The sequence below is a fragment of the Cervus canadensis genome, chromosome 13 (genome assembly GCF_019320065.1).
Source record: "Cervus canadensis isolate Bull #8, Minnesota chromosome 13, ASM1932006v1, whole genome shotgun sequence".
Taxonomy (NCBI): Eukaryota; Metazoa; Chordata; class Mammalia; order Artiodactyla; family Cervidae; genus Cervus; species Cervus canadensis.
Genome location: NC_057398.1, coordinates 36,552,387 through 36,578,246, shown reverse-complemented (window position 1 = coordinate 36,578,246; position 25,860 = coordinate 36,552,387). Strand labels below are relative to the sequence as shown.

At 42.1% G+C, this 25,860-nt stretch overlaps 1 protein-coding gene across 1 annotated transcript in view; it reads right to left on the bottom strand.

The window, feature by feature from the left end:
- Positions 1-25,860, bottom strand: part of PEX14 (peroxisomal biogenesis factor 14) — a 138,470-nt gene that overhangs the window by 28,367 nt on the left and 84,243 nt on the right. The window contains exon 4 of the mRNA XM_043484928.1: positions 2,736-2,864. Within this exon, the coding sequence (XP_043340863.1) occupies positions 2,736-2,864 (129 nt within the window). The remainder of the gene's footprint in view (positions 1-2,735; positions 2,865-25,860) is intronic.

Here is a 25,860-nt window from a genome sequence, read left to right as displayed (position 1 = left end):
CCTCCCCCAGACGTGAGCATTCTGGGGCTGAGCCCAGAAAATCCCATTTTCTAGGCTTGGGCTCAGAGATGGAATGTCCTTAAAAAGCCAAGAAATGGGAAGGAAAGGCTGCCCAAGCTCCAGATGTAAAATCGGCAGGAACACACATGAATGGAGGCCATAAATCCCTCCCAGGACTCAGACAATGCCTCGGTGATAAGCATGCAGATTGCACACCTAGTTCAGCAACTCCCCTGAGTTTGCTTGTAATTAAGGGGGTTAGAAAGGTAAAAAAAATATATAAACCCAATTAATCATTTAAATATTTAAAGTCAGATTTTTTTCCTCACTCCAGGATTAGTATATTTCATAACGCCAACAGCAGACAGCCCTGGTTTTTACTGGGGTTCATTTTAGAGCATGTTTAAACTAGTCAGATTGAGTGATGCTTCCAGCAACTAATCGCATGTCAAATAAAAGATATTTTATGTAATAAATTACCGCTACAAGTAATTCAAATGTCATTTATCAGTTTTATTATCAGTCAGGCAAAGTCTTGTTTCTCTATATTAATCAAAATCAAGCTTTTTTTTTTTTTTTTTTGGAGTAGTTTTGACACCTCTTGGCAAAAGTACAGAAGTGGAGAGGGAGAGTCACCCCCGAGCTGAGAGGAGCAGGGTAACGGTACAAGAAGAGTGGAGCTCAACACTGACAACTAAAAACTCCAGGTATTTAAAATTACCATTACCATTGTTTTTATACTAGTGTCAAAGCAGGAAGGAGTCTGTCTCTAAGAAGATGTATTTTATTTTTAGGGCTGGGAGACTCTTAAAAATACTCCTACCTAAATACCTAAACGGAGCAATGCTTTTTCTCAGAGAGATCTGGGCAGGAGACTGATTGAAATAACTGAATGGACCCCCCCCACCCCTATTCTTCTGCTCCTCTCAGAGAGGCAAGCGTTTTAACCCTTTGTGTCCACTGAAAGTAGGCAAATGTATGATGTTTTAGGCCAATGCTGTGACTCACAGAATAATCTGTTCTGAGCAAGAAGTTGCCAAGTAGCCAGGAGACCGGCTCGGTATTAAGTCACGAAGGGAACAGCTGGAACAGAACAGATGTGCATCTTAGAGAATTCTGTACCCCAGCTGCCACTACCCATCCTCAACGAATCCCACCAAACCCTGGGCCCAGGGCCACAACTGGAAAAAAAGTGCAGAGATTCAGGCTTTGATTTAAAAGAAACATGGAGTGTGTGTGTAGTGACCCAAGGCAACACAATGGATCGACAAGAACGTTAGCCAGGAAGAATGGAGTCCCAGGCTGACGGGTGAATCCCACTGACTCAGCAGCCCCGGGATACGGTTCAGCACGGAGCACTGGTTCTCTGGTCTGAGTGGTTTGTGAGACCAGGTGACCAAGGATGAGATCAACTGGAGTTCATGGAACCTGGTCTCACTGCCCAGTCTTATCCAGGGAGCAAAGGAAAGGCAACGTCTAAATGAGACCTGTAACACACAAAGCGGATTCTAACCCACTGCCTGGCCCTGTGCTGTCTATACGAATGACTGCACCTCCCTGTCTATGGGAAAGACGGCAAAGTGGTTCCAGGTCATGTGGTAGGGGTCAAAACGAGTCTGGCATTTGAAACTGTGCATTTTAAAATTGGATATCTAACACTTTAAAAGCATGTTTTGAAAAAATTAAAACTTCTGAGATAGACAAGTATTGAAGAGGCATTTTGAAAGACAGCAAATCCAAGGCTGAGGTCTTCACACAAAACTGAGCAATTTTCCATTGATTTGGAGTCAATTTTTACCTTTTTAGATTTTTCATAAGTGACTTAAAGATGGGGTTCTGCCTCTATTTTGGAAGCGTATATTTATTACTGGCTTAAAGAATCTCTATTCCTAAACGCGGTTTTCATTTAACAACAACAAAAACCTCTCATGGGCCATGTTCTCATGTAACAATTAAAAGTTGCATTCAGAAAGGACCTTCACATTTAACCTGAAATTCTCTCACAGACTGCCACTACATAAATACATGTGGTATAGCCAGGACAAGGAAGGAAGGAAGGAAGAAGAGGGGTGGGGTGGAGACGGCTAGCTTAAACCAGCTAATATTAACTTTAAAAGATAAAACTAGGAGACAAGTTATTTCAGTGACCAAACAAGAATGTACCCATGAATTAGATGTTTATGTTCTCATTAGCAAAACGGTAACATGGGCTTCCCTAGTGGCTGAGATGGTAAAGAATCTGCCTGCAATGCAGGAGACCCGCGTTCGATCCCTAAGTCGGGAAGACTCCTTGGAGAAGGGAATGGCAACCAATTCCAGTATTCTTGCCTGGAAAATCCAATAGAGGAGCCTGGTGAGCTATAGCCCATGGGGTCATAAAAGAGTTGGACACTACTGAGCAACTAACACTTCAACATGCAAAATGTACTAATGTAAGAAAATGAAAACACAACCAATAAATACTTTTACAGATTCTTGATCAAAACCAAAATACTTGAAACAAAACAAGAAACTCATTTATTCTTGTCTCTTGTGTCTTAAACCTTTGTCACATACTTACAAGTTTGTCTAGAAGAGAACTGGGTGTGTCACACTTTTTTAGAAAAACCCAAGAGCCATCTCCTATGCCCAGTCTCCCCTGGCTTGCTGAGTCTGAGAGACATGAAGCACTACCCTTTGGCCAGAGTCCTGAATCCCAGTCAAGGTTAAAGCAGGAGCTTGAGCAGGTGACTTACTGTATGGCTGCGAAATGAGGTGAGGGGGCTGGACAGGAACCACCTGTGTGGCTGGGCCCAAGGACGCAGGCTCATCGGCAGCCGTGCCTGACTGTTGGAAAGCCAAATCGATCTCTTCATCTGTCAGCCCTGGGGGAGAAGAGGACATAATTGCAGGTGAGTGCCTTTTGCCACTGTCCATGGCTGCAAGAAAATCTTCATTTGAGAAAAGACCTTGGAGTCACAGGACGCCTAGCATCCTGCTAAGTTGCTTCCCCGATTTCGGATTCTCCGGAACCTCTCTCGGCTGCAATTTAACCTTAAGCGACAGAATATTAGCCTCAACACTGCTTCCAAATGTGGCTCATTCAATTTCCTTAATTTATCCTTGAGTTTATTGCTGCTTTTGAAGTCGCTCCGTACTGCAATTCTCCATTCTTCCCCCGAAATCAGATACCATCAACTGCAAATGTGGCTCATTTTAATCTGTAATGGTGTTAAAAAAAGAGGGGAAAAAACTAACAATAATGCATGAAAACAGACAGGGAAACAAAAAACTAATTATTGGGTGAGACGACTAATTAGTCTAGATCGTTTCTGAAGACGGGAATAATTTGCTTTATTTTATGACAAATGCAGAAATAAAAAGAAAAATCAGGACTGACTGTGATTAGTATGAATGGGATATAGAATGTAAAGAAGAAAATAAAACAAGAAAACAGATCAAAACAAGGCCAGGCCCAAACTTTCAGATGATTATTACTCTAGCCTATCACAAGCTGCCTATATCGCCTTTGGCTAGTTTTTCTTTTTCCTTTAAAAAAAAAAAAAAATCCTCCCAACACTCTAAACCACAGTGCACTTGGGACATGAAATAGCAGGGCGCCATCTGCAGTGGCTATGACACGTGGAGAGGATTTGCCCATGGAAGAATAAAAGGCAACTGAAAAACCCATGAAGACCACACGTCCAGTGGGCGCACAGCTGGGATATTTCAACAGGTCGGAGGCAGATGGGGGAGGCTCTCGGGGAAGAAACGAGGGCCCCAACCTATTGATCGAGAGCTTCAGGATTGTCAAGAGTGGCACACAGGTGTGAGATCGTTCCACAGGGCAGTCAGGGAAGCGATCCTGCACACAGAAGTACTCCAGGCACTGAGAGTAGGAGAAGCAGGTGGGAGGCCACTGCTAGTCTGCAAAGCACTCTGGCTGTTCTGGGAATGCCGGCATCCAGCCCAGCCACCACACAGAGCTTTTAAACTCGAGCCGAGAGTGCGTCCACATCTGCTCAGCAGCTCCCCATTAGAGGCCCTCAGCATGGTCTATCTGCCCCTGGGGGTAGATGAAATACAAGGAGGTTCTAAGGATCAGCATCTTCCAAAGCGTGGGGCCCTGCGCTCTGTGCCAAGGGGCTAATAGCCAGAGCATATTAATGCTCAAGTGCTGCCCAAGCTCAGCGCTGCCCTGCACCATGCTGGCAAGCGAGCTGGCTGCAGCTGCCCCTCAAACTCCTCACACCCCACCACAAGTGGTCAAGGGAGAATACCTGGATGACTCTAAATGGCCCTGGGCCATCTCTTCTCTCTGCACTGAGCACTTGAGGTTCCTCCCCATTTAACACTGCATCTCCTGTCCTCTTCACCCCGGCACGCCAGCCAGTATGGGCCAGGTCACTCCTCCATGGCGTCCCAGGGCTGCTGGGTCCCCCAAGTAAGTGCAGCATCCTCTCAATAGGCTGACATCAGGGGCAGAAGAGAGGCTGGCAGGGGGCAAAGGAACCATTCACTGGCGCTTATTATTGTTGTTCAGTCACTCAGTCGTGTCTGACTCTTTGCAACCCCATGGACTGCATATAGCCTGCCAGGCTCCATGGTCTCCTCTGCCCATGGAATTTTCCAGGCAAGAATGCTGGAGTGGGTTGCCATTCCCTTCTTCAGGGGCTCTTCCAGACCTAGGGATCAAACCCGGGTCTCCTGCATTAAGGACAGATTGTTTACTGTCTGAGCCACCAGGGAAGGCCACGGCACCTTCAAATACAAGAGTTGAATTTGAGTATGTGGGGCCAGGCGGGGGACGTTCCTCCTCTCTAAGGCCCCAGCTTATTGAAAAAAGCGTTCTCCTGTGCGGCAGCCTCCCGAGGACAGGGGCAGGACAGACAGACGAGCCGGGCAAACACAGAGAACACGCTTCCCCGAGCAAGCGCCTCCCAGGCTCCAGCCCAGGTGCTGACTGCCCGTCTGTCCTTCCAGGTAGGAGGGGAGCCCCATTCCGAGTTCTAGTAGGAAGAGCATGGTTTCACCCCCATCATCAACAGTTTCACCCCCATTATCAGCCACGAGAGGAGACAGGGCGCCTGCGGCATCAGCACGAGTGGCTGGTCACTGGCTCATGATGGGACTTTATAAACCTGGTGGGTCGTGAGCCCTGTCAGTCGCTGGCTGCAAATGAGGGTAATTCTCCCAAAAGGAGCATTCGGTTGCATTCTCATTTTCCCTTTCGGCTCTTTCAAATATAAACAAGTACGATAATGTTTAGCACTGGGGAAATATACGGCAAGTTACAGGCTGTGCTGTGGCACTGGGAGCTGGGGCCGGTTAAAGGGACAGGACTCCCTGCCCGTGGACCTGCCTTCTGGCCTGGAGCTCTGACGAAGCCTATTTTCCTAATAAAACGTGTTCCCTGCGTTATTGCAGCCAAGCCCACAAGAGCGGCCACGGCTTAAAGGGCATCAGCACTTCCTTCCAAGCTCTTGTTTCAGAGACCTTATCATGTGATGCATCACATTTACATTGGCTGGAGTTCTGATATCCCCAGTTCTCTGGAGAAGCAGGCTTTTGATTTAGTTACAGAAAATGAATTATTTTTCTTCTTCTTCTTTTTTTTTTTTTAAAAGAAGCATTTTGACAATCTCAATGAACAATATAATTTCAGAGCTGGGCCATCATCCGAACCACCGACCTTATTTGACAGATTTAAAAAACAAAGACAAAAGAACTGAGGTTTAAGGAGGGTGAACACTATGCCTCAAATCCTAGTAGTAAAAGCCTGGTGATAGCAGATGAAACCCCAGGCTCTCCGTCTCCAGCCTGGTGACTTCCCATGACGGCAGAGTTATAGCACATCAAAAGGCAGACTCCAAAATGATGCCTGAAGCCTTCAATCTTGTTAAAATATAAGGACTGACCTATCTTCCCCCATTCCCCTCACCGGCACCCCATCTATGTTGTTTAGTCACTAAGTTGTGCCCAACTCTTTGAGACCCCAGGGACTGCAGCATGCCAGGTTCCTCTGGCCTCCACTATCTCCCAGACTTCGCTCAAATTCATGTCCACTGAGTCGGTCATGCCGTTCAACCATCTCATCCTCTGCTGCCCGCTTCTCCTCCTGCTCTCAATCTTTCCCAGCATCAGGGTCAGGTAACAGCCAATGAACGCGGCTATACCAAAATGACAGGGGAACTTAACGCCTGGATCTTACTTGCAAATGTCACCTGGACAATTTTTTGAACACCACCAAGTGACAAGGGTAGAACGACCTCATCTCCTCATATTCTAATCAAATAAATCCAAGGCCTCTCACAGGCTGGTGCCTACGCTTCCCTTAGTGCCTCTCCTCTAGAGTGTCTGCCAGCTTAGGGAAGACTGACTCTACAGAACTCAAGTGATTCATCAGGGACTCAGAGAGCTGGAGGTGAGGTGGAGTGTTACTCCTCTCTGAACGCAGCACTTACCTACCCTGTCACCAGCTCCTGGTGCTGAAAGGATCATGCCCTTACAGACAGATGGGGCATTGCCCAGGGGCCACACAGAAGACATCGGGGATTCCACCCACCCCCACTGAGACAAACAGTGGAGAGATTAGATAGAGACTGTGCAGAATCCAAAAGGTTAAAAGGAATAATAAAGGAAACTGCCAATTGTAAGTGAATTATATTTGGCTCTGAAAGCTGAGGCACAGGCTATATTATAAAAGGCATCTCTTTGCGTTGTTTACCATCACCCTGACTAATGCAGACCTTTTTTTTTGTTGTTTTAAATAATCTCATGCAAATTAGACACACACACTTCCTTCCAGTTGATTGCTATCTGCAAGGAGTAATCTAACTGCAGAGGGACTGAGCAAGGGCTGAGCAGAGCAGACAGGAGAAAAGGGTGTCGTCCTTTGGCAGGCAGACCTCCTCCCCCGTCACCCCACCTCAAGTCATCCTTTAGCTGCTGCCTTTGGAAAAATTCACCAATTTTAAGAAAGCCTAACATTTCCTTTCAGCTGGGGTGTCAATGACATGACCTAATATTGTTAGCCTTTTGCATTTCAATGCTCTCTCAGGGTCTTCACCTCTGCTACCTAGCAATTTGAGGAGCTACCAGCTCCTCCCCCAGTCTGTGACATGACAATTAAACTCTGTTATTGACGGAGAGCAAAACTAAGAAAGTCCTGCTCAGTTATCCCATCCCCTCACTAGCTTTACTTATGAGGAGGAGAAAGGGACACGAGGGTGAGCAGGCAGAGTGGGATGCCCGCCTCTTGTCATTTCACCTTTAAGACCCCAGCTGCCTGATCTGCAAAACTGCGCTGAATTCAGAGGGAGCCTCTCTCAGATGAAGAGAAGGAGGGAGGGAGGACTTCTAGTCCTCTTGGGTTCGGTTCTCTGGAATCTACCTCCCGGAACGGTTCCCTTTCCCTGGAGAAGCCCCCGTGTAGACGCTGCGCAGGGACTTCTCTTCCAACACTTTCTGCAGGGTGGGATTCTTTTAAAAGGACAGAACAAACAAGCTACATTCTGCTGATTAATAAAGCTGCAGCAACTGAAGTCAATGGCCTCAAGGCTGCCACACCTGCTTATTTTTATCCCTTAGAAGATAAACAAAATTGTTTAAAGGTTTCTATTAAAATGCAAACAAAACCAAACCAGACTTTGTCAGAATAAGGATCTGCTGGGCACTGCCTGGCTCCGTGCAGGGGAAGCAGAGAGACAAGAGGACAGCAGACAGCACTGTTCTCTGTATCCTCAGGTCAAACAACCACCGGGACAGCAGGGGTAGGGAATAGCTGGGAAATAAGCAAGGTGATGAACGCCCGACAGCACCGTTCGGCCCAGCTCGAGTTTTATAATAAAAATGTGGAGTCTGACGGGGATCAGGGAACAGGGCCAGGGGTCCAATGGCCACGGGCAGCACTTATGGGCTGGCCACTCGGCTGTCTCCCTCCCTCATCTCAGTCGTCTATTTACAGGACTTGGGAAATTCATCTGGGATGTGGGGGAACTGAGCAGGGTCACCTCTCTCGGAACACAACTAGTTATCTACCCAGGCACATCTGGGAGGAGATGAGGCAAAGAAGACAGCTGGCTAAAAATACTCCCCAAATTAAAAGAAAAATCAACTCTCTCAGAAAAGGTTAGGGGAGGAGACAGGGGAAAAAAGTATTTTTTTTTTTTAATTTTATTAACATTTTGTTGGAATGGTGGAGTACAATAAGGACTCTCAGGGCCTCTAAAAGTCGTTGGATGACCTGTAGACCCCTATTTCCCAGTGCCTTGTATAAAATTGAATTTTTTAAACATAAATTACACGTAATGACGACACTGTAAAAACTAACAGTAATGGAAAGCTGTGCTGTATTTCATTAGCCTGTATTATTCCGTGCCACCTGATCCAGCCGGGCCTTGTTTATGAGTTAGTGTGTTAGCAGATGCCGATGGAAGCATTTGCTTCGACCTTGCTCTTCTCATTGGGGCATGAAATTACGACGGCAGCACCTTGATATTACAGCCATAAATACAGTAAACTGCAAATTTAAGCCAACGGCTCCTATTGTCTCTGAACATAAAGCTGATCGGTATTTATTTAAAAGGAGAACAAAAAAAATATTATATATCACCTTGTTTATGGGGCCTCCCCCACCCACTTTCTTATCCCCTCCCCCCAGCCCCCCAACCTAATTCACTTGGTTAAAATATTAAGCAAATAAGCCAAATGCTTTCTCCTCCGCTGATTAACACTTCCCAAGCAGCAAAAAAACAGTTTCTGAGAAAACTAGTTTCAAACAGCATTACTCTGAATGCAAAGAGTTTTTATAAAAATTGATCTGATGGTGGGGCCAGTCTCCACTATTTTCATATTGATATGTAAATTCAAGAACAAGACAGGACACTGTCACCTCTCCTTAAATAAGCAAAGTTTAAACAACAGGAGGAAAAGTTGCTGAGGATGCCCTGAAATTGAATGTCCTCAGTATCCTTCTAAAAATCGTTAGGCAGAAATGCTATTTCAAAAAGCAGCAAAACACTGCCTCCTGCCACCTATGGAAAGAAAGAAAGATATCTAAGCAAGAATATAACTCTCATCTCAACACAGAGAGCCAGGGACCTCTCATTAAAACTCGCACCAATCCCCTCCTTTATCCCAGTGAACCATAAAGACAATATATCCTTTAAATACATTAAATGTGCAAGAAAAATAAACACAAAGACAAAAGGACACTGGATATCACCCAGCCACGTCTCCGGGCATAAATCACTGAGTAAAAAGCCAGTGCACAAGGTACTGTGCCGCTAGCTCAGAGACTGAGGAGCCCGCCAGGCTTGGTCCACCGTCAGTCTAAGCAGAGAAGGCAGCTCTGCTTTCTTAATGTCCGTGAGAGAGGCTCTTTGTGCCGCTTAGAGTCAAACGGGAAATATAAAAACTCAGCCAAGTTCAGAGGCGTCAAAGGACTAGTGGTGGAAACAGCAGAACCCCAGAAGGCAAGCTCCACAACCACTGCCAGTGAATCAGGCAGAAGGGTCATTTTAGCAGTGGAACTAAATGCAAGTTCTGGGGAGCAGTTTTATTCCAGATCAGACAGGTTGGGGTCATAGGAGCCAGAGCCCAGCACCATTGATGGCATGGCCAAATCAACCAAGATCAAAAGTTTCTGCACATTTACTTCTGTTACATTACTCTACAAGGTGGACGGACTCCCTTGGAGCCCTAAATTATTTCAGCCACACCAGTCGCTGAGCTTAAGCTCCTTCCGCATAAGGAGGAAACTTCCCTATAAAATTTATTGAGCTTCTCTGGGGAGTAGTATAACTGGTGAACAAGACAGACGTGAGCTGCCCCTCTGTGTAACACAAATTGAGATCTCTCATATGAAAGACTGGGAGGGTTTCCAATCAGCATCCATGATGTCTATTTTTAGATCCAGCGTCTAAAGGCTTTGCCTTTTTTTCCTCTTAATCCCTCTCTGCTAAATTAAAAACAAAAACAGAGGAGTTGCTTCTCATATATGATCATCAATTCCAAAGCCCGACAAACACGGCTGCTGGCTGTGCCGGACAGCGGTGTCTAACCCTGCAGGTTCCTGGCAACAGGCTGGGAAGCCAGCCCTTTCCACTGTGCATCGAACAAGTCCTGGGGAGGAACTACGTCTGAGGACTGAGGAGTAGGAATATCAGGGATCACTGTTACTTGAACGCCGAAGGCCAAGGAAGCCAGATGTATGTTTGTGCATAGATAGGAAAGCCAAGTTAATAAACACCTTTAACCATACTTGACACTTACTCCCTTTAAAAGAGGCAGTGAAGTTTGTTTAAAGAAAAAGAAAACTTCACCTTTGACGACCAAAGTAATTCAGATCTGGAAGAAAAGCTGAAGTTCATCTAACTTGTTCTTTTCCTTTTCCTTTCCTTCTGTTTTACAGCTGGAGAGAATACATCAGGGAGAGGGAGCACTGACCAACAGCCATGGTGAGACCCAGGGCAAAACCAGACGCCCAACACAGTGCTCTTCTTACCGCCCTGGAGGGATGGAGCAAGTGCGGCCTGACCTGCCTGCTCCCCAGCCTGCTACCTGACACAGTGCATTTTTAAACACGCAAACTCTTAGAACAAACAGTCTCAAAGATGAGGAAAACAAAAAGGATAAATGGAACATAGGGAAAACTAGATGAAGGGTGCATGGAACCTCTATGTTTAAAAAAAAAAAAGAATATAAGTATGCACACACACAAACACATCTGTTTAGTCATGTGCATAAGCATAAAATAAAATGTTGGTCCCAGGTGGAGAGGAGACTAGCTGGGGACATAGACTGAAGGCAGCCTTTTCACTGTATATCCTTATGAACTGTGTTCCATGTGAACATATTTCTGACTCAAGAGAATAAATTAATTGTTAAGAACAAAGAAAATATTTGGAGGGAAAAAGGAAACTTAATTGTTAACAAAATCACTTGGAATGATTATCCCCATTTTCTGGAAGAGAAAAGCCAAGGAAGAAGAAGGTGCAGAGATGTGCCCAGAAGCTCTGATTAGAATGACATTCACAGCATCTAATTTCTTGCTTAACCCATTGTGGCTGTAACGCCAGCAATCAAGTACAAGGTGGCTTTCTTTTTTTTTTTAATCGTATTTTTCGAAAGGCAGGCATCTGTTCTATTTTGACACATCCTGGCTGCCCAAATGTTTCTTTCAGCTCTAAATATTTGCTTCACCAATGGAAATGTTTCCATCGCTGCAACAAAACAAACATTTGCTTTGGGATGGGAGGGATAGCCATACGCTGTTTCATATGTTACTGGAAACAGCCTGATTTGGGAAACAATTGTACTGTGGGGCACAAACCAAGGTGGAGATTTTTGTTCCTTAAAGAAAACCCTGTCACAAGAGTTCCATGTACCAAGGGTACACTCTGTTACTCAGCTGAATGCTACAGAAGTTCCATGTTCATGTGGGGTTTTCTTTTACATCTTGAATCATAAACATATGATCAGAAAGGTTTGTTATTTGCCATTCAACTTGCTTCCTAGAGTTTTAAATTACCATGCAGCTATCAGATTTTTTTAAGTCCTCATGTTAATCTGATATGAACACATTAAAACATGTTATGTTCTAATGGGTCAATACATTACTCTGTCACCACCTATTTGTGTAGCTCAAATGAATCTGGTATTGGTTGCTACTGTCAACATTATTAGTGTAGTTCTACACTACATTATTAGTGCAGTTCATTATTAGTGAAAAATATTAAGTACTCAACCATAAGCGACTTAGCGCACACACACACACACACACACACACTTAACCATATCCATAAATATCTGAGTGCTTACTTTGCTACACAATGTGTGAAGAGAGGTGAGCTCACCTTTCCTACCTGTGAAATGGCAGCTTTCCTCTTCCCCCCAATTTCTTATATTGGATGAGTATTTTGGCTGTCTCCTACCTATAATATACTATCTGTAACATTATAATATAGACAGACGACATTTAATATACAGTTACATCTACCTATTGAAAAAGATAACACTTCAACTACAGAAAACATGGAAAATAAAGAAAAGCTTATCAGTCAATGTACTGCTAAAATTATTAAGACTTGAGTTTTTTCAAATTAAAAATGACCTTTTTGCATGAGAATACCCAAAGCTGGCAAGGGTGCTATGGAAGAGAAAACCGAGCAGTTCTTGGAAGACTACTCAGCACTCTTATCTCAGGAGTATTTTAAAATATTCACAACCTTTGACAACTATTTTACTCCTAAGAAACAGTAAAATAATGTAGTATTAGACTAATATACAAAGGTGGCTTGTTGCCATTTTTTAATAATAACCAAAAATTTAAACAACATAAATGCCCAAAGAGGAATGATTAGGCAAATTATCACACATTTGAGTAATGTAATACTATTCAAACATTCACAGTCATATGAACAATTTGTGATGGCATAGGAAAATGCTTTTGATACATTAAGACATAAAAAAGCAGATGTTATACTCATAGCATAAGACGATTACATTTTTTAAAAGTACAAAAAGAAGCAGTGTTGCATCACTTTTAACTTAATCTGAATTCAACTTATCCTTGTTCTGAAGTAAGGAGGGAAGGAAAAATTACATTATCAACAGTACAGAGAGGCCCACCCTTTCATTCAACGAGTGTTGAGTCTTCGAGTGAACAAAAGACAGGAGGTCTGAATTTACTATCCACTCATCAGATCCTTCACACCCGGGCAGCCTGAGCACCCTGCTGCGAGGGGTTTCCCCCCACAAAAAACTTGGGACCCCTATGCGAAGCCAATCATATCATCTGTTGTTAAACCAAAGATCTGTTTCACTGTGAAGAAACATTAGGCTATACTGGACCTACTGAAAGGGAAGACACCAGTCTCCTGCATCACATCTTTCTAAGGGATTTTGAACAATTATTTTGAAAATTAATACTTAATACATATATTCTCATGTGTCTGTATGGGTGTGTTCAGTTGCTCAGCCCTATCCGGCTCTGCAACCCTATGCCCTGTAGCCTAGGCTACAGGCTCCTCTGTCCATGAGATTTCCCAGGCAACAATACTGGAGTGGGTTGCTATTTCCTTCTCCAGGGGATCGTTCTGATCCAGGGATCAAACCCATGTCTCCTGCGTCTCCTAACACTGGCATGCGGATTCTTTACCACTGCATCACCTGGGAAACCCCAGCTATATCCCCATAGTCCAATTCTGTATTCTAAAGATGCAAAAGGGTATATGAGAAGTTAAGTCTCCTTCCCACTCCTGCCACCAGGCCAACCAGTTCTCCCTTCCAGAGGCCACCACCACTACTAGTTTCTTATACACTTTCTATAGGTAGTCCATGAATATTAAATTGCTTTCATATATTCATATATCATATATATATATTTGGAAATTCCCTGGTGGCTCAGATGGTAAAGAATCCGCCTATGAGGCAGGAGACACGGGTTCAATCGCTGAATCAGGAAGATCCCATGGAGAAGGGAATAGCAACCCACTCTAGTATTCTTGCCTAGAGAATTTCATGAACAGAGAAGCCTGGTGGGCTGCAGTCCATGGGGCTGCAATGAGCTGTGGACATGAGTGAGCAACTATCACTTTCACTTTTTCTTATATTTCATATGTTACACATGTATATGTTCTTGTTGTTCAGTCGCTCAGTTGTGCCCGACACTTTGCGACCCCATGGACCGCAGCATATCAGGCTTCCCTGTCCTTCACCATTTCCTGGAGCTTGCTCAAACTCATGTCCATTGAGTCGGTGATGCCATCCAACCATCTCATCCTCTGTTATCCCCTTCTCCTTCTGCCCTCAATCTTTCCCAGCATCAGGGTATTTTCCAATGAGCCAGTTTTTCACATCAGGTAGACAAAGTATTGGAGTTTCAGCTTCAGCATCAGTCCTTCCAATGAATATTCAGGACTGATTTCCTTTAGGATTGACAGGTTTGATCTCCTTGCAGTCCAGGGGACTCTCAAGAGTCTTCTCCAACGTCACAATTCAAAAGCATCAGTCTAAAGTGCTCAGCCTTCTTTATGGTCCAACTCTCACATTCATACATGACTACATGCATATGTATATATTAATATTTATATTCACACATAATTACTTCTAATACAAATAATAGAATATTATAAATGCTGCTTTATACTTTGCTATATTTTTGAACACATTCCATACAGCTATGAGGTATTCTGTCACACGCATGTACCATAACTTAATTTGTCCCTTAGTAAACTTTTACTGTTATAAACAAAGTCCCAATACAAGGCCTTGTACATTTGCAAGTATGTCCCTGGAAGTAGCCATTCCATTCTCCAGGGGATCTTCAGATATGTCCAGTTTTAATTTTGATAAAAACTGACAAACTGCTCTTCGCAGAGGTTATTTCCACTTACATTCCCAGCAGTGTGCACGTGTCTGTTTCCCACAACTTTGCCTATATGATCTTATGAAGGCCTTTTATCTTTGTCATTCTGAAAGGAAAAAAGATGGTCTCACTATAGTTTTAAGTACACATTTCTTTGGGTTCTATAAACATACAGAAAAGCATGCAAATGTGAGGTGTGCAGCTTAATGAATTTTCACCCAGTGAGACGTCCAGGTAACGACCACTCAGATCCGAGCCAGGACAGCTTCAGGTGTGTCCCCTGCTCCCCACAGCTGCCACGTAACTTCTAACACCACTGGTCAAGACCACTTACGTTTGAGCTTTATATAAATGGAATAACACAGAAAGCATCCTTTTACAAAGGATTTCTTCCACTCAATGTTATGCTTGAGAGATTCATCCTCCCATTGCCCTCAGCCCTGGTTCATTCTAACTGCTATGTACTATTCTTATATAGGATAAGAATGAACCACAATTTATCTGTTTCCAGTTTTGAACAACAACAATCTAATTAGTGCTGCTATCAAGATCCTTATACATATATTTTAGAGGGGAACGGCTTGACCATATGGGGTATGTGTATTATCAGCTTTAACAGATGCTGCCAACAGCTTCCTAAGTGACTTGCAACTGACTCTTAGCAACTGACATTTAGGCCAAAAGTACATCCCACACCGAAGTTCTTATTTTTTATCTCATTCTGATTTTAATTTCCATTTCTCTATTGACAACCTAAATGAGGCTGAACATCTTTTTGTATACTTACTGTCTTTATTGGGAACAATCTTTATGTATGTATAATATTTATATAAAACTATATAAATATGGTATATTTACTTTTTTATTCATTCATTTATTAGTTTTGGCTGTGCTGGGTCTTCATTGCTATGCGTGGGCTTTCTCTAGCTGCTATTCTTCGTTGTGGTGTGTGGGCATCTCATTGTAGTGGCTTCTCTTGTGGAGCAGGGGCTCTAGGACACAGAACCATTTAGTTGTGGTTTACGGAGTTTAGTTGTTCCGCGGCATGTGGGATCTTCCTGGACCAGGGATTGGACATGAGTCCCCTGTACTGGCAGGCAGATTCCTATCCACTGCACCACAGGGAAGTCCATAAATATGGTATATTTACATATATGTAATATGGAAATTTTGTTCATTGTGTTGCTACAATCTTGGCCATTTTGTCTGTTTGTATTATCAATTATTGAGGGTAATCTTTTAAAACTTTCCATTATGATTCCATTTGCCTAGTTCTCCTTTCAATCTGTCCGTTTTTGCTTTGTGCATATTGAAACTATGTTATTAGGGACAGATATACTTAGAAAGGTTAAATCTTCCTGGTGGTGGACCATTCTGAAATTTATTTTTCACCTGACTTTTAAGTCTGTCTTGTCTGATATTTTCTGAATGTTGAGCCTTAAGCCAACTTTTTCACTCTCCTCTTTCACTTGCATCAAGAGGCTCTTTAGTTCTTCTATACTTTCTGCCATAAGGGTGGTGTCATCTGCATATCTGAAGTTATTGATATTTTTCCCAGCACTCTTGATTCCAGCTTGTGCTTCTTCCAGCCCAACGTTTCTCATGACGTACTCTGCATATAAGTTAAATAAGCAGGGTGACAATATACAGACTTGACGTACTCCTTTTCCTATTTAGAACCAGTCTGTTGTTCCATGTCCAGTTCTAACTGTTGCTTCTTGACCTGCATACAGGTTTCTCAAGAGGCAGGTAAGGTGGTCTGGTATTCCCATCTCCTTCAGAATTTTCTGCAGATTACTGTGATCCACACAGTGAAAGGCTTTGGCATAGTCAATAAAGTAGAAATAGATGTTTTTCTGAAACTCTCTTGCTTTTTCAATGATCCAACAGACGTTGATAATTTCATCTCTGGTTCCTCTGCCTTTCCTAAAACAAGCTTGAACATCTAGAAGTTCACGGTTCACGTATTGCTGAAGCCTGGCTTGGAGAATTTTTAGGATTACTTTACTAGAGTGTAAGATGAGTGCAATTATGCAGTAGTTTGAACATTCTTTGGCATTGCCTTTCTTAAGGATTGGAATGAAAACTGACCTTTTCCAGTCCTGTGGCCACTGCTGAGTTTTCCAAATTTGCCGGCATACTGAGTGCAGCACTTTCACAGCATCATCTTTTAGGATTTGAAATAGCTCAACTGGAATTCCATCACCTCCACTAGCTTTGTTTGTAGTGATGCTTCCTAAGGCCCACTTGATTTCCAATTCCAGGATGTCTGGCTCTAGGTGAGTGTGAGTGACCACACCATCACGGTTATCTGGGTCATGAAGATCTTTTTTGTACAGTTCTGTGTATTCTTGCCACCTCTTCTTAATATCTTCTGCTTCTGTTAGGTCCATACCATTTCTGTCCTTTATTGTGCCCATCTTTGCATGAAATGTTCCCTTAGCATCTCTAATTTTCTTGAAGAGATCTCTAGTCTTTCCCATTCTATTGTTTTCCTCTATTTCTTTGCATTGATCGCTGAGGAAGGCTTTCTTATCTCTCCTTGCTATTCTTTGGAACTCTGCATTCAAATGGATATCTCTTTCCTTTTATCCTTTGCTTTTCGCTTCTCTTCTTTTCACAGCTATTTGTAAGGCCTCCTCAGACAGCCATTTTGCTTTTTTGCATTTCTTTTTCTTGGGGATGGTCTTGATTCCTATCTCCTGCATAATGTCACGAACCTCCGTCCATAGCTCATCAGGCACTCTGTCTATCAGATCTAGTCCCTTAAATCTATTTCTCACTTCCACTGTATAGTCATAAGGAATTTAGGTCATACCTGAATGGTCTAGTGGTTTTCCCCACTTTCTTAAAGTCTGAATTTGGCAATACGGAGTTCAGCCACAGTCAGCTCCCGATCTTGTTTTTGCTGACTGTATAGAGCTTCTCATCTTTGGCTGCAAAGAAGATAATCAATCTGATTTTGGTGTTGACCATCTGGTGATGTCCATGTGTAGAGTCTTCTCTTGTGTTGTTGGAAGAGGGTGTCTGCTATGATGAGTGCATTCTCTTGGCAGAACTCTATTAGCCTTTGCCCTGTTTCATTCTGTACTCCAAGGCCAAATTTGCCTGTTACTCCAGGTGTTTCTTGACTTCCTACTTTTGCATTCCAGGCTCAACATTCAGAAAACAAAGATCATGGCATCCGATCCCATCACTTCATGGCAAATAGATGGGGAAACAGTGGCTGACTTTATTTTTTTGGGCTCCAAAATCACTGCAGATGGTGATTGCAGCCATGAAATTAAAAGACACTCCTTGGAAGGAAAGTTATGACCAACCTAGACAGCATATTAAAAAGCAGAGACATTACTCTGTCCACAAAGGTCCATCTGGTCAAGGCTATGGTTTTTCCAGTGGTCATGTATGGATGTGAGAGTTGGACTGTGAAGAAAGCTGAGCACTGAAGAATTGATGCTTTTGAACTGTGATGTTGGAGAAGACTCTTGAGAGTCCCTTGGACTGCAAGGAGATCCAACCAGTCCATCCTAAAGCAGATCAGTCCTGGGTGTTCATTGGAAGGACTGATGTTGAAGCTGAAACTCCAATACTTTGGCCACCTGATGCGAAGAGCTGATTCATCTGAAAAGACCCTGATGCTGGGAAAGATTGAGGGCAGGAGGAGAAGGGGACGACAGAGGATGAGATGGTTGGATGGCATCACCGACTCAATGGACATGGGTGTGGGTAGACTCTGGAAGTTGGTGTTGGTCAGGGAGGCCTGGCGTGCTGCAGTTCATGGGGTCGCAAAGAGTCAGACACAACTGAGCGACTGAACTGAACTGTCTGATACTTTAATATCAAGTTTCCTGTGGCTAACATTTGAATGGTATCTTTCTCCATCATTTCACTTTTAATTCTTTGTCTTTTCATTAAAGGGGTGTTTGTTGTAAGCAGCACTGAAGGTGGCTTAGTTTTTTTAAAATCCAATCTTGATCAACTTTTTTAATGCAGTATTAGTCTAATTACATTTAATGTAAGTACTGAAATTTTACAGTTTATATCTTTCATCTTACAATTTACTTCCCTTTTGACCCATTTAACACCCTCTTTTCTCTCTTCAAGCCAACTTTTAAAAATTTTGTTTTTCCCTCTATTAACTTTAGTCAAGGTGGGTTTTGATGAATCTCTCCACTGTAAAGTTATGCTCTTCCTTTTGTAGTTATTAAATAGCTTGGGGGGGGTGGAGATACTTGGCTATTTTGCTTCAAATATTCTCTAATTTTAGCACTATCGGTGGATTTTGTTGTCTACAATAATAACTATGGTGTTGGATGGAGGACCCTCAGTTTTTAAGATGTTTGAGAACTAGTGCCCTAGATATCACAATACATCCTTGACTTGCTAAAATTTCATGTAAATGAGAAATTAACCACTTCACCAACAATCCTAACACTCAGAACACTTTTACTCCATCCTTTAACTTTTTGTTTTACTGCCATACACTTCAATTATACATGTATTTTATTTTTTATTTTTAACTATTTATTTTATTTATTCGGTTGCTCCAGGATCTTTAGTTGCAGCATGTGGGATCTAGTTCCCCAACTGGGGGATTGATCCCAGGCCCCCTGCATTGGGAGTGCAAAGTCTTAGCCACTGGACCACCAGGGAAATCCCTATACATGTATTTTAAACATTATTTTACACAGCCAATACTGGTCTCTATTTGCCCTTTTCCTTGCTCTTCCTTCCTTCCTATGTCTGTGTCTTCATGCAGGATCATTTTCTTTCTGCCTGAAAACTCCAGGAGTCTCTTTCAGTGCAGGTGTGCTGGCAATGAATTCTCTCAGTTTTGTTTATCTAGAAATGTATCCTGTACTTTTAAAAAGTGTTCTATTGTGAAATAATTTCAGACTTAGAGAAAAGGTGCAAGAATAGTAGTAGAAAGAACCCTCATATCTTTCACCCAGATTTTCTAAATGTTAAATTTATCACTCTGTGCTCTTATTCTCTATCTATCAACTTGTCTATATAATTATTTTCCCTGAACCGTTTGTGAGACTAAATTACAGACATGATACCCTCTTTCCCCTAAATATTTCAGTATTCATTTCCTGGTTTGGGTAGGGACAAGCTCATGCTCGTACATAATCGTAGTATAATTATCAAAATCAAGAAGTTAGCACTGTCAAATTTACACCTGTAGCTCAGACCTCTCCTCATACTAATCCATGTGTCCACATGAACGTCTAAGAGCAATTTCAAGGTATGGATGTCTAACCCTGAGCTCCAAATCTTGCTTCACCAAACTGCTCCTTTCCCGGTTAATGGTAACTCCATCCTTCTAGTCACAAGGCCAAAAACTTTGGTGGTGGTTGCTCAGTCACTAAGTCAGGTCCAGCTCTTTGCGACCCCATGGACTGACTGCAGACGCCAGGCTTCCCTGTCCTTCACAGTCTCCTGGAGTTTACTCAAACTCGTGTCCACTGAGTGGATAATGCCATCCAATCATTTCATCCTCTGCTGCCTCCTTCTCCTGCCCTCAATCTTCCTCAGCTTCAGGATCTTTTCCAATGATTCAGTTCTTCACATTAGGTGGCCAAAGTATTGGAGCTTCAGCATCAGTCCTTCTAAGGAATATTCAGGGTTGATTTCCTTTAGGATTGACTGGTTTGATCTCCTTGCTGTCCAATGGACTCTGAAGAGTCTTCTCCAGAACTACAATTTGAAAGCATCAGTTCCTCAGTGATCAGCCTTCTTTATGGTTCAACTTTCACATCCATAAAAGTCTTGGAGTTAACATTTATTTCTATTTCTCTTTCAGATTCCAGATCTAACAAATCAGGATATTCTGTTGATTTACTTCCAAATAACATCTAGGGGTCTAAGGAATTCTCCTGGCTCCAACCCTGGCTCTCCAACCATCCATTCTTAACAGGGGCAAGCCAGGGTGAGCCTGTTACAGCTTAAGTCAGATTATATCACTCTTCTGCTTAAAATCCTCTGATGATTTCCCATTTTACTAAAACTAGAACTGAAGTTCTCACATAGGTCAAGACTTCACTGTACAACCTCCCTTCCTGTCAGCACTGTGAGCTTACCTCTCACCATGACCCACTCACTTTGCCTACCCACTGGCCTCCTTTCCATTCCTAGAATTTCCCAGACATGCTCCTTCTTCAGGCTTCTACACAAGAGGTTCCCTTTTCCCAGAATTCTTTCTCCCCAGAAATCTGTATGGCTTGCTTCCTCATTTTCTTCAAGGTTACTCACATGTCATTTTAGTAGGGCCTTCCCAAGGCATTCAATTTAAAACTGCAACCTTCCAAGAACTGTCTATTGCTCTTACTCTACTCACACTCGATTTACCTTTTATTCTCCTCACTGCTGTCTCCCTTCTTCCCCAACATTAGAACATAAACTCAATGCAAACAGAGATATGGGGTGATTTTATGAACTGCTATATTCCCAGTACCTAGGACAGTGCTCAGGGTCTACTGGTACCTGGCAGATGCAGAAAGAATAAATAGAATATATGCAACATGCATAAAAGTAATGCTGTTCAGGTTTGGGGAGGGCCAGTTCAAACATGGAAAAAAAACAGAGTCCCACCTTCTTGATCTCCTCTTTGCCCCTGAAGAGTCTCTTTAGAACCTTCAAGGAGCCCCTTGACATGAATGCACCCTGCACTAAGGCACACTATTTTTGTTTTTCAGCCTGCCAGTTCCGGCACTCCCCAGTCTTCCACCCCTGGGGCTCCACTCATTGCAGTAGCTTTCTCCCAGGGCTTCTCAGATCTGGTCAGTTGTTTTGGATTCTGTCTTCCACCACCAGAGCCTTCTCTGATCACCCTGGCCAGAAGCACTTTTCTATACTGATTCAGTACAGTTCAGTTAAGTCAACCAGTTGTGTTCGACTCATTGCAACCCCATGGACAGCGGCACTCCAGGCTTCCCTGTCCATCATCCAACTGCCAGAGGTTGCTCAAACTCATGTCCATCAAGTCAGTGATGAAATCCAACCATCTCATCCTCTGTCATCCCCTTCTCCTCCTGGCTTCAATCTTGCCCAGAATCAGGGTCTTTTCCAATGAGTTAGTTCTTCGCATCAGTTGGCCAAAGTACTGGAGTTTCAGCTTCAGCATCAGTCCTTCCAATGAATATTCAGGACTGATTTCCTTTAGGATTGACTGGTTTGATCTCCCTGCAGTCCAAGGGACTCTCAAGAGTCTTCTCCAACACCACAGTTCAAAAGCATTGATTATTCGGCACTTACTTTCTTTATAGCCCAACTCTAACATCCACGTGTGACTAACAGAAAAACCACAGCTTTGACCAGATGGATCTTTGTTGGCAAAGTAATGTCTCTGCTTTTTAATATGCTGTCTAGGTCTGTCATAGCTTTTCTTCCAAGGAGCAAGTGTCTTCCATGGCTGCCGTCACCATCTGCAGTGATTTTGGAGCCCCCCAAAATAAAGTCTCTCATTGTTTCCATTGTTTCCTCATCTATTTGCCATGAAGTGATGGGACTGGATACCATGATCTCAGTTTTCTGAATGTTGAGCTTTAAGCCAACTCTTTCACTTTCCTCTTTCACTTTCATCAAGAGGCTCTTCAGTTGTTCTACACTTTCTGCCATAAGGGTGGTGTCATCTGCATATCTGAGGTTACTGATATTTCTCCCAGCAATCTTGATTCCAGTTTGTGCTTCTTCTAGCCTGGCGTTTCTCATGATGTACTCTGCATATAAGTTAAATAAGCAGGGTGACAGTGTACAGCCTTGACGTACTCCTTTCTCAATTTGGAACCAGTCTGCTGTTCCATGTCCAGTTCTAATTGTTGCTTCTTAACCTGCATACAGATTTCTCAGGAGGCAGGTAAGATGGTCTGGTATTCCCATCTCTTGAAGAATTTTGCACAATTTTTTATGATCCACACAGTCAAAGGCTTTGGCATAGTTAATAAGGCAGCAGCAGATGTTTTGTCAGAACTTTCTTGCTTTATCGATGGTCCAGTGGATGTTGGCAATTTGATATCTGGTTCCTCTGCCTTTTCTAAATCCAGCTTGAACAATTGGAAGTTCATGGTTCACGTACGGCTGAAGCCTGGCTTGGAGAATTTTGAGCATTACGTTGCTGGTGTGTCAGATGAGTGCAATTGTGCGGTAGTTTGAACATTCTTTAGCATCGCCCTTCTTTGGGACTGGAATGCAAACTGACTTTTTCCAGTCCTGTGGCCACTGCTGAGTTTTCCAAATTTGCTGGCATACTGAGTGCAGCACTTTCACAGCATCATCTTTTAGGACATGAAATAGCTCAACTCGAACCCATCACCTCCACTAGCTTTGTTTGTAGTGATGCTTCCTAAGGGCCACTTGACTTCCAATTCCAGGATGTCTGGCTCTAGGTGAGTGATCATACCATCACGGTTATCTGGGTCATGAAGATCTTTTTTGTACAGTTCTGTGTATTCTTGCCACCTCTTCTTAATATCTTCTGCTTCTGTTAGGTCCATACCATTTCTGTTCTTTATCGAACCCATCTTTGCCTGAAATGTTCCCTTGGTATCTCTAATTTTCTTGAAGAGATCTCTACTCTTTCCCATTCTGTTGTTTTTCCTCTATTTTTTTGCATTGATCACTGAGGAAGGCTTTCTTATCTCTCCTTGCTATTCTTTGGAACTCTGCATTCAAATAGGTAATATCTTTCCTTTTCTCCTTTGCTTTTTCGCTTCTCTTCTTTTCACAGCTATTTGTAAGGCCTCCTCAGACAGCCATTTTGCCTTTTTGCATTTCTTTTTTGGGGGATGGTCTTGATCACTGCCTCCTGTACAATATCACGAACCTTCAACTGTAGTTCTTCAGGCATTCTATCAGATCTAATCCCTTGAATCTATTGTCATTTCCACTGTATAATCATAAGGGATTTGATTTAGGTCATACCTGAATGGTCTAGTGGTCTTCCCTACTTTCTTCAATTTAAGTCTGAATTTTGCAATAAGGAGTTCATGATCTGAGCCACAGTCAGCCTCCTGTCTTGTTTTTGCTGATGTATAGAGCTTACTCATCTTTGACTGCAAAGAATATAATCAATCTGATTTTGGTGTTGACCATCTGGTGATGTCCATGTGTAGAGTCTTTCTTGTGTTTGTTGGAAGAGAGTATTTGCTATGACCAGTGCGTTTTCTTGGCAAAACTCTGTCAGCCTTTGCCCTGCTTCATTCTGTACTCCAAGGCCAAATTTGCCTGTTACTCCAGGTATCTCTTGACTTCCTACTTTTGCATTCCAGTCTCCTATGATGAAAAGGACACCTTTTTGGGGTGTTAGTTCTAGAAGGTCTTCATAAAACTGTTCAGCTTCAGCTTTTTCAGCATTACTGGTTGGGACATAGACTTGGATTACTGTGATATTGAATGGTTTGCCTTGGAAATGAACAGATCATTCTGTCATTTTTGAGATTGCATCCAAGTACTGTCTTTCAGACCATTTTGTTGACTATGAGGGCTACTCCATTTCTTTTAAGGGATTCTTGCCCACAGTAGTAGAAATAATGGTCATCTGAGTTATATTCACCCATTCTGGTCCATTTTAGTTCACTGATTCTTAAAACGTCAATGTTCACTCTTGCCATCTCCTGTTTGACCACTTCCAATTTACCTTAAATCATGGACCTAATATTCCAGGTTCCTATGCAATACTGTTCTTTACAGCATTGGACTTGACTTCCATCACCAGTCACATCCACAACTGGGCGTTGTTTTTGCTTTAGCTCCATCTCTTCATTCTTTCTGGAGTTATTTCTCCACTCTTCTCCAGCAGCATATTGGGCATCTAAAAACCTGGGGAGTTCATCTTTCAGTGTTCTATCTTTTTGCCTTTTCATATTGTTCATGGGGTTCTCAAGGCAAGAATACTTAGATTTATTAGTAATATTTAGATTTATTTAGATTACTAAATATTATATATAGTCATTTTATCCATATAATATCTATTTTATCTATAAAATAATAGTGATTACCACCTATATATTTCTCTGGTTGTCAAAACATAGATGGTTTTGTAAACTTTCTTTTGTCTTGTATGGTTTTCTAATGTTGTTGAACTTTACTGTCTCTGTCTTATTCATTGACGTTTCCCCAGAAACCTAAAACACTGATTGACTTGAAATGGGCATCACTGAATATCTGTTCTGTGTGTGAGTAAATGTGAATAAAGCTTACTAATGTTTAAGTGACTGCAGATTTTTAATAACTCTAAAGAGGTACTAGTAACAACTGGTGACAAACCATCTTTTCCTTTCTTTTAAAAAGAGTTATTTATCATAAAACTCATTACCACTTTTACCATTAACATTTAACATTATTTTTGAAGTTCTATCCCATGCAATAAGGCAGGACATAAAAATGTCTAAGAACTAGAAAGAAGGTCACAAAATAATCAATTGTAGACAATATGATTGTATATCTAGAAAAATCAATTTAACCATAAGGAAGTCTAATGGGATGGCTATATATATATATATATTTTAAATTCAGTAGCACTTCTTTGCAGTAGTAATATGGAATTAAAAAGTAAAATGAAAAGAAATTCCTTCACAGTAGCAAAAAGAAACATAAAATTACTATGAATAAATAATCTTAAGGCAAGTTAGATGTATATAAAAACCTTGCAAAGGGAAATAAAAGGGTATCAAAATAAATTAATCTGAAAAGTTTGATACAATTCCAATAAAAATCCCAATTATTTTAAATTTTCTCAAAAGCTTTAGAAGCTTATTTTAAGCACAAAAGAAAGCACAAATAAAAATAATAAGGAATATTTGGTAGTTCATTCTGTCTCCTCTATTAGATATTCAGACATATTTCTTTTTATTTTTTTAAACTGGTTCCTCTGGGGATTATAAGATGCATCTTTAAAAAAAAAAAAAAGCATCTTTAACTCATCAGAGTACTCTGAATTAATACTACACCTGTTTACATATGAAGACCCTTGCATGCATGCTCACTCAGTTGTGTCCAACTCTTTGCGAACTCATGGAATGTAGCCCACCAGGCTCCTCTGTCTATGGGATTTTCGGGTTGCCATTTCCTCCTCCAGGATTAAGAACCTTAACATTATATGCCAAACTGTATGCATTAATACATTTTATTAAGAAACAACAATTTCATTTACATCCTTTTCCGTCTTAGTGCTATGGTTTTAATGTTCATAACAAACACACATATATGTGTGCATATAAGTCCAGCAATATCTTAATTTTACATAATTTAAGAATAAAAATTAGAGGGAGGAGCCAAGATGGCAGAGGAGTAGGACGGGGAGACCACTTTCTCTCCTACAAATTCATCAAAAGAATAACTGAATGCAGAGCAAACTTCACAAAACAACTTCTGATCGCTAGCTGAGGTCATCAGGCGCCCAGAAAAGCAGACCCATTGGTCTTCGAAAGGAGGGTAGGACAAAAGGACAAAAATATAAAAGATAAAAAGTGAGACAAAAGAGATAAGGACGGAGGACCAGTCCCGGGAAG